We start from the raw sequence: 18,059 nt of genomic DNA, 5'->3' as shown, positions 1-18,059 counted from the left end.
CAATGTAATGTTACAAGGCTAAAGTGCTAAAAGTGGCGCTCATAGGCAACACAAACCAACGAGGATCATGGATAACTGAAAATTTTCATTTTTCTCTAAAGTTTATTTATTTTTATTTATTTTTTGCTTCCACTAAAACATCATCCCTAATCGATCTAAGAAATTCACACTTTGATTATATTATTTGTTGGCACTTTGCTTTTTTTTTTTTTTTCTATGACGCAAGATAATTTCTATATTGTTACATACATGACAAACATACATACGCCACTCACACATTACATACATGACACACATACATACACCACTCACACATTACATACATGACAAACATACATACACCACTCACACATTACATACATGACAAACATACATACGCCACTCACACATTACATACATGACACACATACATACACCACTCACACATTACATACATGACACACATACATACACCACTCACACATTACATACATGACACACATACATACGGCACTCACACATTACATACATGACAAACATACATACGCCACTCGCACATTACATACATGACACAGCTATTACGTACATGACACACACACCACTTCCACATTAGACACATAACACACATTAAATACACAACACATGCATGTCACTCATACATTACACACATGACATACATATTACTTACACATTAGACATGTGACACACACATTACATACATGATACACATTAGAGACATGACACACACATGTCACACACTTTAGACACAACATACAAATGTTATACGTTACATACATGATGCACACGTCACTCCCACATTACATACATTCATGACACACATGTCACTCACAAATTAGACACGACACACACATTACATACATGACACACACGTCACTCACACATTTCATTCATGACACACACGTCACTCACACATTAGACACATGACACACACATTACTTACATGACACACATCACTCACACATTACGTACATGACACATCTATTATATAAATGATACACACATCACTCACACATTAGACACATCATACACATTTCATACATGACATGTGCATGTCACTCACATATTACATGCATGACATAAATATACAAGATGCACACATTGCACACTTATAACACACATCACTTACATATTAGGTGCATACTATACACATATCATACATATGTCGCACACACTACAAATACACAATGTACTGTAGTACCTGCCATTTACACACTGGCATCTCCACTGTGATAACCACCTGGTCCAAGATTTAGTTTGGCCCAATCCACAGGTCCGGTTGGAACTCTTTCCTGCGCAGGTCCTCCTTTACCGATATTGCTTTCTAATGCTTACGCATGCACCCCCAATGACTTGGAAATGGCTAATAGGGGTGCCCTCAGTCAGACGCCCCATCAATCTTATCAAGATTGCTAAAGATAGGGCATGAATATCTTAGTCATAGAAAACCCCTTTAATTCATCAGATAACACAATTAACGATGCCACATGACCTATTGGGTCTTGCCTATATCGTACCTGTATGTACAGATGCATGGACAGGCCAAGGGATAATATTTGTGCTAGTCGACATGAGCATACAGCCCTCAGACTTACGGAGTCGGTGCTTGTTTTGTGTGTTCGCTCTGAAAAGAAGACTATTTTCATCTCTAAATCATTTTGCTTTGCTGATATTACAAACTGTATGACAGATGGGTCACACTCTGATCGCTGCGTTCTAACATTTGGGAGAGCAGAGAACATATTTGGTGAAGCTGGCAAGATTCGATGCTGTTTGATTCAAGCCACAATATGAGAACCACTAGTATTTCACGATGAAAATAATTAAAGAAGCAGGAAACAATTAGAAAGCACACATTTTGAATAGTGACAGATGTTATACATGTTTAAATTAGACAAAAGGGATATAAGACAAATGCATGGGTCACAGTAACAACTGCTGCAGTCTTAGCTTTGTAATTTGAAGTGCAAAATGGAAAACCCGGAAAATTAAAGTGGAAAAACAATATTTATGCCACGTGCTTTGTAAACCTCTTATTATAAAATTCAGCATTGTTATGGACTGTTACTAGAGTAATGAGCAGTTATCAATAGATGCATAATCTACTAATCTCCTATCAATGTGAACTATGTAATTACCTCCCAACTTTGAAAGTTAGGAAAGAGGGAGCACCAGTGCAAATTGTTTTTTAGTGAAGAAATTTTGCTCCTAGTGAAGTCCATTAGAGTTCCCACAGTACAATATCCCTTTCATGGCCCCCACAGTGCCAACCACATACAATATGATACCCCCACAGTGCCCCTAACACACAATATGATGCCCTTCAAGCCCCCATTCACAGTATGATGAAAAAACAGGATATTACCTCCCACACATTATGTTGCCTGCTACCCCCACATTATGATGTCCCCTCAGTCCCCCACATTATATGATGCCTCCATAGCCCCCTCACAGTATAATGCACTTAAAGAACCCCCAAAGTTTTATTCCCCCACACAATATAATCCCTTCACAGCCCACACACAGTAAGATACACCCACAATATGATTCCCCACAGCCTCCTCCACACAGTATGATGCACCCACAGCTCCCCACATAGTATTCTGCCACCACAGCTCCCCACAGAGCAGAGTCCACCTACACAGTATGATTCCCCACACTGTATGATGCCCTCACAGCCCTCATACAGAATGATGCCCCCGCAACCATTTACATGCATTATGATGCTTCTGCAGCCCCCAAACACAGTATGATTCTCACACATCCCCCCACACAAAGTATCATGATCTCACAGCCCTCCACACAGTATGGTGCCTCCACAGCTCTCCACACAGTATGATACTTCCATAGTTTCTCACATAGTATAATTCCCCCAGAGTCCCCTTACACAGTATGATGCCCCACACTGTATGATTCCCTCAAATCCCCCACACAGTATGATCCCCACACAGTCACCTATATGCAGAATGATGCTCCCACAGCCAACCCACACAAGATAATGACCCCCCACAAAGTATGATGCCTCCAGTATCCTACACACAAAGTATAATGCCCTTACAGTCCACCCACACAGTGTGATGTCCCCACAGTACATTCCCTCAAAGTCCTCCACAATCTGATTATGCCTCCAGTGTGTCAGACATACATTAAAATTCTCAACAGCCTCCCCACACAGTATGATGCCCTCACAGTTCCCACACACAGTATGATGCCCTCGTATCCACCCACATTATGATTGACCTATGGTCCCCTCAGACAGTATAATGCCCCCACACAAAATGATGCTCCCACATTCCCTTACACAGTATGATGCCCCCACAGTTCCCCCACACAGTATAATTTTCCCACAGCTACCCACACAGATTGATGCCCCACAGTCCCACACACAATATGATGCCTCCTCAGTAGATCTCCCCACACACAGCATGATGCAGACACCGTATAAAGTCCTCAGAACCCCCTACACATAGTAAGATTCCCCCAAAGTACCATCACACACATTATGATGCCCTCACAGTCCCCCTACACAGTATGATATCCCCACTGAACTTCTCCCACACAGTATGATGACCCCCACACAATATGATGCCCCCAGAACCCCCATACAGTATGATGCTGCCACAACTCAATGCAGTATATGCACTCAAATCTCCCCACACAGAAAAATGCCCCAAAGTCCTACCCACAATCCCAGACAGTTTCCTCACAATCTCCCAGACAGTTTGATAACCCTCACACAGTATGGTACTTTTAGTACCCCTCACACAATGTAAAATGCCCCACAGTATAATGCTCTCACAGCTCTCCCACACACACAGTATGATTTCACCACAGTAAATTCCCCCACATACAGTATAATTCCATCACAGTACATTCAATACACATAACATATAAGTGTAATGCCCCTCAGCCCCTCAACCAGGTATGATACCACCATAGTCCCCCAGACAGTATGATGTCGGCTTCTTGCTCCACCATTCTGTTTAACAGTATCTGTGTTCTGAGAATACAGATACAATTGAAGTCAAAACAAGCCCACAACCTCCCGAGACATTGGGATAGTTCCCTAAATTCAGCACTGTCCCTCCGGATTCGGGACGATTGGGAGATATGTATGTCCTAAGAATGTAGGTGTGACCTCTATCTGTCTGACATTACATGTCTATAATGAAAAAAACCATCATTCTCAATTTATTAGCAATAGATAGATAGATACTCATTTTACCAAAATGTAGAATCATAACCATAAGAGTAAGCAGGGTGCAAATCTCAGGACCTTTGGCTAACTACTCTTGAAGAGGCACCCCCATTACGTATGTGTGAGCCGGAAGTCTCTTTTACAATGAAAGTCTATGGCGTAACGTTCTGAAGCTCCAAAGGCTTACATTGTAAAAGTCACTTCTGGGTCACACAGAGCGCAACGTGACCCGGCCAGTCTACAGAGCAGTGATGTCACTCAGAAGAGGAGCAGAACGGTGCTGGACACTGGAGAAAGCAATGGTAGGTGAGCATATTAATACACTGAAGGGCTGCTTCTCTGACCGCTGACCTACACGTCGATGGGAAGAAACGCATTTACACCAAACAGGAAAAAGAGCTGTGATTCACGGGCGGTGCCACAAAGTGAAGACAAGGGTGTATGTTCTCTGGATCTTTGATTCATGCAACACATTTCTCGGGTTGACTTCTTCATTAGGTATATTATGTTATACAGAGCCACCTCCCTTATATAGGGGAGGGAAGAAAGCTCTACACAGCTTAAAACAATAAATAATTAAAACCAACAATTAAACCCAAAAATGATTAAAAATAATTAAAAACAACAATTTATACAAGTCACATATGTAAAATTTGCAGCAAAGAACCATTTGTTGTATATAAATGTGAATTATGTTGAGTATATGTATGATGTCTTAAAATTGTTTAAAAAATATTTTTTTAATACAATTTTAAGACATCATACATATACGCAACAACATTCACATTTATATAAAACAAATGGTTCTTTGCTGCTATTTTTACATATGTGACTTGTATAAATTGTTGGTTTTAATTATTTTTAATAATTTTTGGGTTTAATTGTTGGTTTTAATTATTTATTGTTTTAAGCTGTGTAGAAGTTTCTTCCCGCCCCTATATAAGTGAGGTGGCTCTGTATAACATACCATACCTGATGAAGATGTCAACCCGACTTTGAAACGCGTTGTATGAATGAATAAAGATTTAGAGAACATACATGCTTGTCTTCACTCTGTGGTTTGAATACTTTGTGGTCCAGGTCATAGGATTGTCCTCCAAAAATAGGCACTATTGACATTAATGAAAGATTTCTACTAATAGCAGAACACTATTTTCAGACTATCCCATTGAAATGCTAGGGCTCATGTTCCATACGGTCCTGCAGCAAAAGCGCATGTTCAGATTTATGTCCTCTCATAGGCACTGTCTCCTTTAGGGCTCGTGCACATGACCATAATACTTGGACGAGTGCTAGCCACTGTTTTGACAGATAACACTTGTCCCCATGTTATTCAATGAGTCAGTGCACATGTCCGATTCGGTCTAAGGAAAAAATGGCAGCATGCCTGAGTTCCCTCCAATAATCCAATGGCACTCAGCCATTCATTTCTATGGGTCCTTGAAAACAAGTCATCCGATTTTCACAGACACATAGAATGTAAAATATGGAGAAACTTATTTTTTCTTCTCCACATCCAAGAAGATCAGATCACCATATGATCACACTTTGATCAAACTTAGATCAGAGTCTGATCAGAGTGTGATTGGCATAACTGGGCCCATTTGACTCTAGCCTTAAGCTGTGCAATATATCTGTAATATAGTAGGTAGTTTTAGCTTTTTTATTTCCATATTGCTCAGTTTAGAAGAAACTCTGCTCTTTGGCCCAGGTCATGCTAGTCCAACATTGGGCACCACTGTAGGCAATGTCTATGCCTTCACATTATGTTGCCATATTCACTTATAAATTAATATTTTCTGTAGGTTGCAATCAATCTTGATACTGAACTAAAATAAAATATGATAACCAACTAAGTGCTCTATGCCAAGTTTTATATGGGTGACGTGTCGTAATTTGGAAAGCACATTTGCTTACTTTCTTGAGACAAAGGCTCTGTTTATTGGAAATCTCTCTTTCCAACAGCAAAGCCCTGTTATTAGAGTCCCATGAATGTGTCGGGAAACCAATGACTCATTGGATTCATCCGCGATGTCCCATTACAATAAATATCTGTCTGTTGTGTCGTAAGGGTAACTTTATTGTGAATGGAATGAGTCAACATTCACAATGATGTTCAAGTGATATAGTTACTTCCCCTACGATTATTATATCACTCCATCTAATTCTAGCATCCCGCCCCTCTAGAGGACATCATGAGGGGCATTTATGAAAACCAAAGCGCATTGTAACTCTAGTTGCAGAACTTTTTATTATATCAGCCTGGTCTCATAAATCTACCTCTGGATCTTTTTGTGGTAGTTTCTTATGACATAGTAATTTTTTTTTATGTAACCAGAGATTTCGTACATAATTTGCAATTTTGTTTCTTTTGTCACCTCCACTGTCTTTTCTTTGACACGCTTGGTCCTGTCATCTTTATGTATATTCTCACTCCTCCTTACTTTGTACTCTTTTCTCCGCCATGCATGACCAGTTCATCGGCCTAAACCAAAGCCATCACCTGTGCCTCCACCCAATCAAACCCAGGCTAACATGTTAAATCAAAGGCTCAAAGGCATGCCTAGACCAATTCCAAGTACTGTATCGGCTTTACTTCATTTGATTTGTTTAGCCTAGTTTCCTTTCCCCAACCTCTTCTCCCTGAACCACTTAGGCACTGGAAGGACTCACAATGTATTAAGATGCCTTGCTGTTTTCTTCCAGAACCTTGGTGGTTGACATAGCTTAGTTTCAACATCGGCTTCCAAGCACTTCCTCTCAATATGTCCATTTCTGTCTAGATCTGTCCGGCACCAGCAGCATTTTCCAATCTGAATGTCAGCACAAAATAACATTGTTATTACATAACATTCTGCATGATAATGTTAATGTTTATGAGTTTCAAATAAAGTTTGAACTGTTTTCTTAAAGGGTACCTATCACTTTTAGAAAAACTTTTGAAATGTCATAGAGACATGTAAAAGTTTTGGCTGATGTGATCTGGGTGTTGAGACTTCCGATGATCACTAAATGATCAGATAATTTAAGATCTTTTTTTTTTGCTCAACTCTCCTAAGGAGCAACATAGGAAGAGGTGTACAGATCCATAGAAAATGTCAATCCTAGGACATGTGAGCACAGCCAATCAGAAATAATAGAGAGCTTCGGCTTCTTCAATTTACTGATTGGTCGGTGTCTCAGCACCCAAAACCTCACTGAACAAAACTTGTCATCAACATTTCACTAGGATACATCAAAAGTTTTTGAAATGATCTTTACCCTTTAATAGATTTCTTATGTTTTGCGGTATCAGTGCTCCAGCTGGTAATTAACTGATTGAATGCCGATAAGTATCAATGGAAACTGACTACAAAACCAGTGCAAACAAAAAGCTAAAAGTTTAATAGTTGCACATAGTTATAATACCAAACAAAGCTAATGAACAGGAATGGTGATGTTTTTGGGGAAAAAAATTGTCAGGACAAATGCCATCCCTAGCCATGGTCACCACAGCCTAAGGCCACCACAGCCATGGCCTTAGCCTTATACTGGTGGAAATTAGTTTTATAAACATCTGATGTATTGCTAAAGAAAAAGTTGAACATAGCAGAAGCTTCATGTTTATTAACAGTATGAAGTCATGGAGGTGGTGTCACTTCCCTGAAGAGTCACGCTAGCTTAAAGTAACAGGCTGTCCATTTCTGGCTTGAGATGGTGGTGTCACTTTCCTGAAGAGTCACGCTGGTTATAAAGTCATGCTCCCCATTTCTGGCTTGAGATGGTGGTGTCGCGTTCCTGAAGACTAGAGTCAGACTTGCTTAAAGAGTCATGCTGTCCATTTCTGGCTTAAGAAGGTAGTGTCACTTCCCTGAAGAGTCACGCTGGCTTACAGAGTCATGCTGTCCATTTCTGGCTTGAGAAGGTAGTGTCACTTCCCTGAAAAGTCATGCTTGCTTAAAGAATCATGCTGTCCCTTTCTGGCTTGAGATGGTTGTGTCACTTTTCTGAAGAGTCACGCTGGCTTAAATATTCATTCTGTCCCCTTCTGACTTGAGATGGTGGTGTCACTTCCCTGAAGGGTCAGAATGGCTTAAAGTTATGCAGTTCATTTCTTGCTTAAGATGGTGCTGAAGAGTTATGCTTGCTCAAAAAATGGCGTTATCCTTTTTTGGCTTGAGATGATGGTGTCACTTCCCTGAAGAGTCATGCTGGCTTAAAGAGTCATGCTTTCCCTTTCTGACTTGAGATGATGGCGTCGCTCCCCTGAAGAGTCATGCTGGCTTTAAGAATCAGGCTGTCCATTTCTGGCTGAGATGGTGGTGTCACTAATCTAAAGAGTCACGCTGGTTTAAAGAATCACACTGTCCTTTTTTGGCTTAAGATGGTGGAATCACTCCCCTGAAGAGTCACGCTGGCTTAAAGAGTCATGGTGTCCATTTCTGGCTTGATTGATTCACCATAGATCTGGATAAATTTATTACAAACCAGCACTGGCAGCATCTGGTGCATTTGCTTTGCATAGATAAAGCCAAGACCAGTAAACCTTGCTTTACTATGCATCTTCTTTGAGTTGGCTTGTGATCACATATCCTGTGGCCTCTGGGACATCAGTCAAGCCAGAAAAGGTATGTTTAGGGACCAGCCATGCATATTCACACAAAGGACACCACTTCTGTGACTCATGCTATGTGCAAGCATCTATTTTTTCAAAAAGCCCCAAATAATATTAGGTATAAAGACATATTTAGAAAATGTATCTACCACAGTATATGGCTGTTGTGACACCTAACGGGCATTACTTGTTCTGACTAGTTCTTTATAAGATAAAGTCAATTACATATTTTGTATGCAGTCTATTGAATAATTTGCCCTACAGGATATGTTCCTAATAGAAAATACTCCAAAAATATCTAGCCCTGTAAAATAGAAATATTTATTATTAGAAATTTTACAAAAAACTCTCTTTACTTGATTCACATACAAATTACAATATGAAAAACAACATGATTAACATAGATGCAGCAGTCTCCCTACAGTTTACACATAGATATATACAATTCTAGGTACAAAATGTAGAATAAAAAGTTGTGGACAAATTTGTGGTTCCACGAGGAAGAATAGAAAGCTGGAGCACTGTTTTTTGAAATTAAACAAATAATTGTGAATTTAGAGCTTTTTTAATATCTCTTATTAATTTGTAGCCTTTTTTAAAAAAAAAGAAAAAAATTTGCATGATATTAAACAGTTATCCAATATCCTGGAATTTTACTAACCAGAGAAATGCATCCCAAGAATTGAAGTTCTAATTCATCTTCTTGTACTTCAGAAAACGTAGGTCGCTTAGTAACTCCTGCCAAAAAGTTAGAAGACACAATAAGACTGGCAGAGCTCGTCATTGAAGTACTCCAGCAAAATGAAGAGCATCATGCCGAGGTGAGGACCTACCTATTATAAAAACAAAAATATTGTGACGGGTCAGTTTCTAGAGCTCTCTCTAGAACATAAATGGCTTACAAGGGGTTTTTTTGAAGCAGGCTATAAGTGGATTTTAAATAATTGGGAATTCACCATGGGTTTGAAACAAAATTATTTAACCATCCAGTTTTTGTAATAATTTAAACAATCCAAACCTTAAATTTGGGCATTTTTTAAAATTGAAATTTGCTATTTTTTTTTTTACAACTTTTGTAATTTATTTTCTAAGGGGTGTGGGCTTTTTCTCATTTTTTTAAGGTTGCGAAATTAGTGTTACGTGATCATAAACAACTATATTCAATTTTAAAGTTTGGTTAAATGACTTCTATTGTTCGATCATAAACAACTACATTAAATTTTACAGTTCGTCAACTATTGTTAAAAAAAAAATTGGTTTAAAAAGCAAGTTGGTTATTTTAATTATCTGAACTCACAGTACAATTCCCGTTATATTTTTCTATTTATTTAACAATCTTATACATCATCACTCCCAATATTTTTCTATCAATTCCTCACATTCCCCAAATCTCAACATTTTTCGATCTCAATAATTTTTTCCTCTACATTATATATTTTGTTTCTACTTTTTTTTTGTTAAAATGTCATGATATTTTTTGATATATGGAAATATGGTTTGCGATGACATCTAAATCACGATGATAGTTTTTCTATCACTATTCACTACCATGAAGCTAATGAATAGTCCAAAAGACCCAACTAATGCCTGATTTGCATATTTAAATTTCCTCCCTGTTTTTCCACTGTTCTTTCTATCTTGGATGATCCTGACAGGGAAAAGAGGTATGTGGTTAAGCTCAACAAATTGAGTCACCTGCTCTCATATCTTGTGCATGTCCTTCATGTTTTTGATGGGATTTTATCCTTTTTTTGCTTCCTTTGTAGTAGTAATATAAGTAGTGTAGCAGCCAGATCACGTAGACTTGCCTGTGAAACTTAGTTGTCCCACACAATCGAAGTGTGTAGTGATAATCTAATCCATGCATGCGGCAATGGGCGTATTATACAAGCATTGCAGCTGTTTCCCAGCACAACCCAGTCTTCCTTTATTCTTTCCTAATCCTCCTGTTTTATCCACATCAGTTTGAAGTCAACCTGCTATAATTCAAGAGTGACAGTAATGTCTTGGGCCGAGATTATATATCTTATTTAAATTAATCTGTAGATAGTAAAATTACATTGACCATAAATTGCTTTCTGCTGATGTTCTATATATTGTATCTTCCAATTTTTTTTATTACTTTTCATAAAATATTAAAGTTTTTAAAAAAATCTGTATTTTAAATAGGAACATATTTTTAACTTTCTTTTGGATTTTACAAATATTTTCTTACATAATGTAGAAATGTTTGGCTTTTTTGAATGCCATGATATTTTTGAACCCCCAAAAAATTACTTTTTGAAAGTTTTAACAGTTTAACTCCTTCACGACATATGACGTACAGTTAATTCATATGTTGTGTCCCTGCCTTTCATGCTTGCTCGCAAGCTGAGCCAACATCTTTTCCAGCAGATGATGGCTGGTTTATTCAGCCATAATCTGACTCTAAGAGCCTGACAGTGGCACTTAACAGCACCGGCAGGGGGGCACGTCATTTCATGCGCACCTGTGACGTGATCGCGAGGCGCCGATGTGTTGCCATGACAGCCAGGTGTCTGCTGAAAACCCCCATACCTGTCATTATGATACTTTTATGAACGCCAACATTTAGCTAGCATTGATAGGAGACTGTGATTTTCGTTCCACATAGCAATGCTGATGCACTGCTATGTATACCCCAAATGATTGGATGATTGCGGCTTCAAGTTCTCTAAGGGGACTAACAAATAAAGTAAAAAGTGAAAAAAATGTTTTTTTTTAAAAAATAAGAAAAATGCAAAAGTTAAAATCACCCCCTTTTACCACTTTAAAACTAAAAAAATAAACATATTTTGTATCGTTAAATTCGTAAAAGTCTGACCTATCAAAATATAAAATAAATTAATCTGATCTGTAGCCGGCGTGATGAGAAAAAAAATTAAAACACCAGGATTACATATTTTGCAGCCACAACACTCCAATAAAATTCAATAAGAGGCAATTAAAACGTTGTATCTGATTGAAAATGGTACCAATAAAAATGTCATCTCAAGGCGCAAAAAATAAACCCCATACCCAGAAAAATTAAAAATTTTATGCGGCTCTGAAAATGGAGGCAAAAGCTATATTTTTTTTACCAATTTTTGAATATTTTTTTCACCACTTAAATAAAAAAATGAAAAAAAATTCTACATGTTTGGTAGCTATATAATCATACGGAATTGGAAAATCATATTGCCAGCTAAGTTTTACCATAAATAAAAAGAAGCATTTGTGGAATTGCATTTTTGTTTGCAATTTCAATGCACTTGGAATTTTTTTTCCTGCTCCCCAGTACATCACATGATAAAATGAATGGGGTCATTCAAAAGTACAACTAGTCCCACACAAAAATAAGACCTCATACGGCTTCATGGGTATAAAAAAAAAAATGATGGCTCTTGGAAGAAGGGAAGGAAAAAACAAAAATGAACAAAGGCAAAAAAGCCCAGTCATGAAGGCGTTAAAGTATAAACATAATAATATGAAAAATAATAATAGGATCAGTATTTTATGTTTAACTAAAAACATTTTTTTTACTCATTGGCCACGGACCTTTAGTTAGTTTCCACTGACAATATATACCGATTTTGGCTAAAGCAGACAACACAAGTTATAGAAAAGTCTCCATAGCGCTGTTTATTCTCAATGTCTATTTTAATCATTTACACATTTGTCGAAGCCAGCTAAGTGGTTATTACATTTCATTTGCGTATATCACTCAGTGTTCTTCCTATGCCATATTATGACAAATATGTGACATAACTGAAAAATAATTGTAAAAAAAATATTAGGACTAAATTAATCTTGTTACCAAACAGAACATGTATTTCCTGAGAATAAAAATGTCATTCTGTTCATTAATCACAAATTATTTTTTCCCCAAAATGTAACATATCAGCATAGAAAAGATATTAATATATATATTTTTTTACTATAGCCTAGTAAATCAATAGACGAATGTACTTTAGACTTTTTTAACCCACTTTTTTTTCCAATCGATATATGTAGTGAACCTATCATTATGTTAATGTGAATAAAACTTGAAATATTTATATTTGTCTTCTAAATGACGGATTAATCCCCAAATAAAATAAACACTAGCATTATAAAATAAAAAAATAAAAAGCTGGATACAAAATATAAAACAAGTAACTAGAAATCCTGAAAAAAAATGTTTCTACTCAACTTTCTAGCGGAATTTTTCATTATTTTATTGAAATTTATTCCATATACCGTAATTGTAAACTTGATATCAAAGTGGTTGTCTCCATTCAAAATCTTTTTTTTCCTATAGGCTCAAGCACCTTTAAAAAACTCAAAATTAGGATAGGTTCACATGACCGATTTTTCCACACCCGTGAAAAATGGTCTGTTTATTCTGATCAGACTTTGATCAGCGTTTGATCAGAGTGGCATCAGTTTTTCTCGGACGTGGAGAGAAAAAAAAAAGTTTCTCCACCTTCTTCATTCTGTTAGTCCATGAAAATCAGACTGCACTTGGTTTTAATCCAAGTGCGATTCGATTTTTTTCATGGATTATGATTCTACACTGGGATCATAATGGGATATGTCTCCGATTTGTTCCGTGAATCACTCAGTCCGAGGAAAAAATTGAACTTCTGCACATCCCCAAAGAATATCATGTCATATCATATCATAGATAGCACTCATCTGAGAAAATTGGTGCGCATGAGCCCTTAGCTTGACTTAAATTCCTCTGTTCCAATGCCGTGTCTCTACCATTGCCCAGATCTTTGTTGTTTGGCTGCAGCGGTGACGTCACATTGACAGTCCTGCAGCCAATCACTGAGACTAGTAACCCTACTGATGTGGACGGCACAAGCCGCTGAGCTCATTGATTGGCTTCAGATTGTCAATATGACGTCACACTGCGCTGCACCTGTTGAGGGTATATAAAATTCAGCTTGATTTTTTTTAAAGCCTATGGGAAAAAAAAGTTTTTACAAATGGGGACAATCACTTTAAAGGTTGCATAAAAATTAATGTACATAGAGTTCTGAAAATCTAAAAAATATATCATTATTTTGGTAATGTCTTTTTTTTTAAAACAAAACAACACTTTATTGATTTGTAGAATACTCTAGTATGTAGAAAAATAGGTGTAAAGAGTTTCCAGTGTTTATGCTTTTTTACCCCACATTTTTATAGTAGCTAAGTCATCTGAATTTCTCGATAAAAATTATACCAGTAATTTGTTTTCTATACCAAATCCGTTATTTGACTGCATCACACGCAACGATTATGTCAGTACATAGTCTCTCAAGCCATGAACATGCCAGTATAGTTTCTTGACTCTTCTTGAGTCTTCTGCTTCTTAGGAGTCCCATGTCCCAGTCATGTTGTCTTGTTGTTAGCCATTCTTAGTTTGAAAGTACATTTTTATTCTCTTGGTTCCATAATGTACTCTATATGTTATATTTAAACCCCTATCCACATATAGAAATTCTTCCTCCAAAGAACCGGATGTGTGATGCGCAAGCAAAGCGAGTCACAGAATTTTTGATGCATAAATGTGCCCTTCTTTGCACATTACACCCCCATTCCTACCTACTGATTGTACATCTGAATCCAATGACTCCGAATCCCAGAGTCACGCACAGAAAACATTTAGGGAGTGCTGCTATTTCATATCTGGTATTTGCATCAATCTCCATAATGGAATTTCAAAAGATCAGAGGCACCAAAAGATGATCCTTAACCACTTCGCGCCAGAGCCTGTTTTTGCCTTCGTGACCGGGCCAATTTTTTCAATTCTGACCACTGTCAATTTATGAGGTAATTACTCTGGAACTCTTCAACGGATCCCCCTGATTCTGAGATTGTTTTTTTGTGACATATTGTACTTCATGATAGTGGTAAAATTTCTTCGATATCACTTGCGTTTATTTGTGAAAAAATCGGAAATTTGGCAAAAATTTTGAAAATTTTGCAATTTTCAAACTTTGAATTTTCATGCCCTTTAATCAGAGAGATATATCACACAAAATAGTTAATGAATAACATTTCCCACATGTCTACTTCACATCAGCACAATTTTGGAACCAAAATTTTTTTCTGTTAGGAAGCTATAAGGGTTAAAAGTTGACCAGCGATTTCTCATTTTTACAACAAAATTTACAAAAAAATTTTTTTAGGGACCACATCTTATTTGAAGTGACTGTGAGGAGCCTTTATGACAGAAAATACCCAAAAGTGATACCATTCTAAAAACTGCACCCCTCAAGGTGCCCAAAACCACATTCAAGAAGTTTATTAACCCTTCAGGTGCTTCACAGGAATTTTTGGAATGTGGAAGAAAACAATGAACATTTAACTTTTTTTCACAAAACTGCTACTTTAGCCTCAAATTTTTAATTTTCACAAGGGCAGCCAGAAAAAATGGACCCCAAAATGTGTTGTGCAATTTCTCCTGAGCATGCTGATACCCCATATGTGGTGCAAAGCCACTGTTTGGGCGCACGGCATGGCTCGGAAGGTAAGGAGCGCCATTTGACTTTTGGAATGGAAATTTGACTGGAATCGATAGCGAACGCCATGTTGCATTTGGAGAGCCCCTGAGGTGCCTAAACAGAGGAAACCCCCAACAAGTCACCCCATTTTGGAAACTAGACCCCTCAAGGAACTTATCTAGATGTGTGGTGAGCACCTTGAACCCCCAGGGGCTTCACAGAATTTTATAATGTTGAAGGGTGAAAATAAAAAAACACATTTTTATCACAAAACTGCTACTTTAGCCTCAAATTTTTAATTTTCACAAGGGCAGCCAGAAAAAATGGACCCCAAAATGTGTTGTGCAATTTCTCCTGAGCACGCTGATACCCCATATGTGGTGCAAAGCCACTGTTTGGGCGCACGGCATGGCTCAGAAGGTAAGGAGTGCCATTTGACTTTTGGAATGGAAATTTGACTGGAATCGATAGCGGACGCCATGTTGCATTTGGAGAGCCCCTGAGGTGCCTAAACAGAGGAAACCCCCAACAAGTCACCCCATTTTGGAAACTAGACCCCTCAAGGAACTTATCTAGATGTGTGGTGAGCACCTTGAACCCCCAGGGGCTTCATAGAATTTTATATTGTTGAAGGGTGAAAATAAAAAAACACATTTTTAACACAAAACTGCTACTTTAGCCTCAAATTTTTAATTTTCACAAGGGCAGCCAGAAAAAATGGACCCCAAAATGTGTTGTGCAATTTCTCCTGAGCACGCTGATACCCCATATGTAGTGCAAAGCCACTGTTTGGGCGCACGGCATGGCTCGGAAGGTAAGGAGCGCCATTTGACTTTTGGAATGGAAATTTGACTGGAATCGATAGTGGACGCCATGTTGCATTTGGAGAGCCCCTGAGGTGCCTAAACAGAGGAAACCCCCAACAAGTCACCCCATTTTGGAAACTAGACCCCTCAAGGAACTTATCTAGATGTGTGGTGAGCACCTTGAACCCCCAGGGGCTTCACAGAATTTTATAATGTTGAAGGGTGAAAATAAAAAACAAATTTTTAACACAAAACTGCTACTTTAGCCTCAAATTTTTAATTTTCACAAGGGCAGCCAGAAAAAATGGACCCCAAAATGTGTTGTGCAATTTCTCCTGAGCACGCTGATACCCCATATGTGGTGCAAAGCCACTGTTTGGGCGCACGGCATGGCTCGGAAGGTAAGGAGCGCCATTTGACTTTTGGAATGGAAATTTGACTGGAATCGATAGCGGACGCCATGTTGCATTTGGAGAGCCCCTGAGGTGCCTAAACAGAGGAAACCCCCAACAAGTCACCCCATTTTGGAAACTAGACCCCTCAAGGAACTTATCTAGATGTGTGGTGAGCACCTTGAACCCCCAGGGGCTTCATAGAATTTTATATTGTTGAAGGGTGAAAATAAAAAAACAAATTTTTAACACAAAATTGCTACTTTAGCCTCAAATTTTTAATTTTCACAAGGGCAGCCAGAAAAAATGGACCCCAAAATGTGTTGTGCAATTTCTCCTGAGCACGCTGATACCCCATATGTAGTGCAAAGCCACTGTTTGGGCGCACGGCATGGCTCGGAAGGTAAGGAGCGCCATTTGACTTTTGGAATGGAAATTTGACTGGAATCGATAGTGGACGCCATGTTGCATTTGGAGAGCCCCTGAGGTGCCTAAACAGAGGAAACCCCCAACAAGTCACCCCATTTTGGAAACTAGACCCCTCAAGGAACTTATCTAGATGTGTGGTGAGCACCTTGAACCCCCAGGGGCTTCACAGAATTTTATAATGTTGAAGGGTGAAAATAAAAAAACACATTTTTAACACAAAACTGCTATTTTAGCCTCAAATTTTTAATTTTCACAAGGGCAGCCAGAAAAAATGGACCCCAAAATGTGTTGTGCAATTTCTCCTGAGCACGCTGATACCCCATATGTGGTGCAAAGCCACTGTTTGGGCGCACGGCATAGCTCGGAAGGTAAGGAGCGCCATTTGACTTTTGGAATGGAAATTTGACTGGAATCGATAGCGGACGCCATGTTGCATTTGGAGAGCCCCTGAGGTGCCTAAACAGAGGAAACCCCCAACAAGTCACCCCATTTTGGAAACTAGACCCCTCAAGGAACTTATCTAGATGTGTGGTGAGCACCTTGAACCCCCAGGGGCTTCACAGAATTTTATAATGTTGAAGGGTGAAAATAAAAAAACTAATTTTTAACACAAAACTGCTACTTTAGCCTCAAATTTTTAATTTTCACAAGGGCAGCCAGAAAAAATGGACCCCAAAATGTGTTGTGCAATTTCTCCTGAGCACGCTGATACCCCATATGTGGTGCAAAGCCACTGTTTGGGCGCACGGCATGGCTCGGAAGGTAAGGAGCGCCATTTGACTTTTGGAATGGAAATTTGACTGGAATGGATAGCGGACGCCATGTTGCATTTGGAGAGCCCCTGAGGTGCCTAAACAGAGGAAACCCACAACATGTGACCGAATTTTACAATCTACTCCTCTGTATAAATTAATCTAGTGGTGGGAAAATAAGTAGATAGGTAAATGGTCACTAAACCCATAGATGAATTCCCACAGAGGTGTCATTTCCATAATGGGGTCACTTCAGGGGGGATTATGCTGTTCTGGCACTTTTCAGAGTACCAGAGCTAAAGAATCCCCCCTGAAGTGAACCCATTTTGGAAATGACACCCCTCTGGGAATTCATCTATGGGTTTAGTGACCATTTTAACTTGATGGATGATTTCCAGAAACAAGCACGCAATGGAAG

The 18,059-nt window shown here is 38.5% G+C and overlaps 1 protein-coding gene across 16 annotated transcripts in view; it reads left to right on the top strand.

Annotated features, from left to right (window-relative positions):
* The window catches only part of CADPS (calcium dependent secretion activator), a 646,882-nt gene that overhangs the window by 486,579 nt on the left and 142,244 nt on the right, over positions 1-18,059 (top strand). For all 16 annotated transcript variants that reach the window (XM_073644657.1, XM_073644651.1, XM_073644660.1 and 13 more), the window contains one exon: positions 9,504-9,610. In XM_073644657.1, coding sequence (XP_073500758.1) covers positions 9,504-9,610 — 107 coding nt within the window. The remainder of the gene's footprint in view (positions 1-9,503; positions 9,611-18,059) is intronic.

The sequence above is a fragment of the Phyllobates terribilis genome, unplaced genomic scaffold (assembly GCF_046119375.1).
Source record: "Phyllobates terribilis strain yellow unplaced genomic scaffold, ASM4611937v1 Scaffold_8__6_contigs__length_399053987, whole genome shotgun sequence".
In the NCBI taxonomy this organism is placed as follows: Eukaryota; Metazoa; Chordata; class Amphibia; order Anura; family Dendrobatidae; genus Phyllobates; species Phyllobates terribilis.
This window is presented reverse-complemented; position numbering and strand designations above follow the sequence as displayed.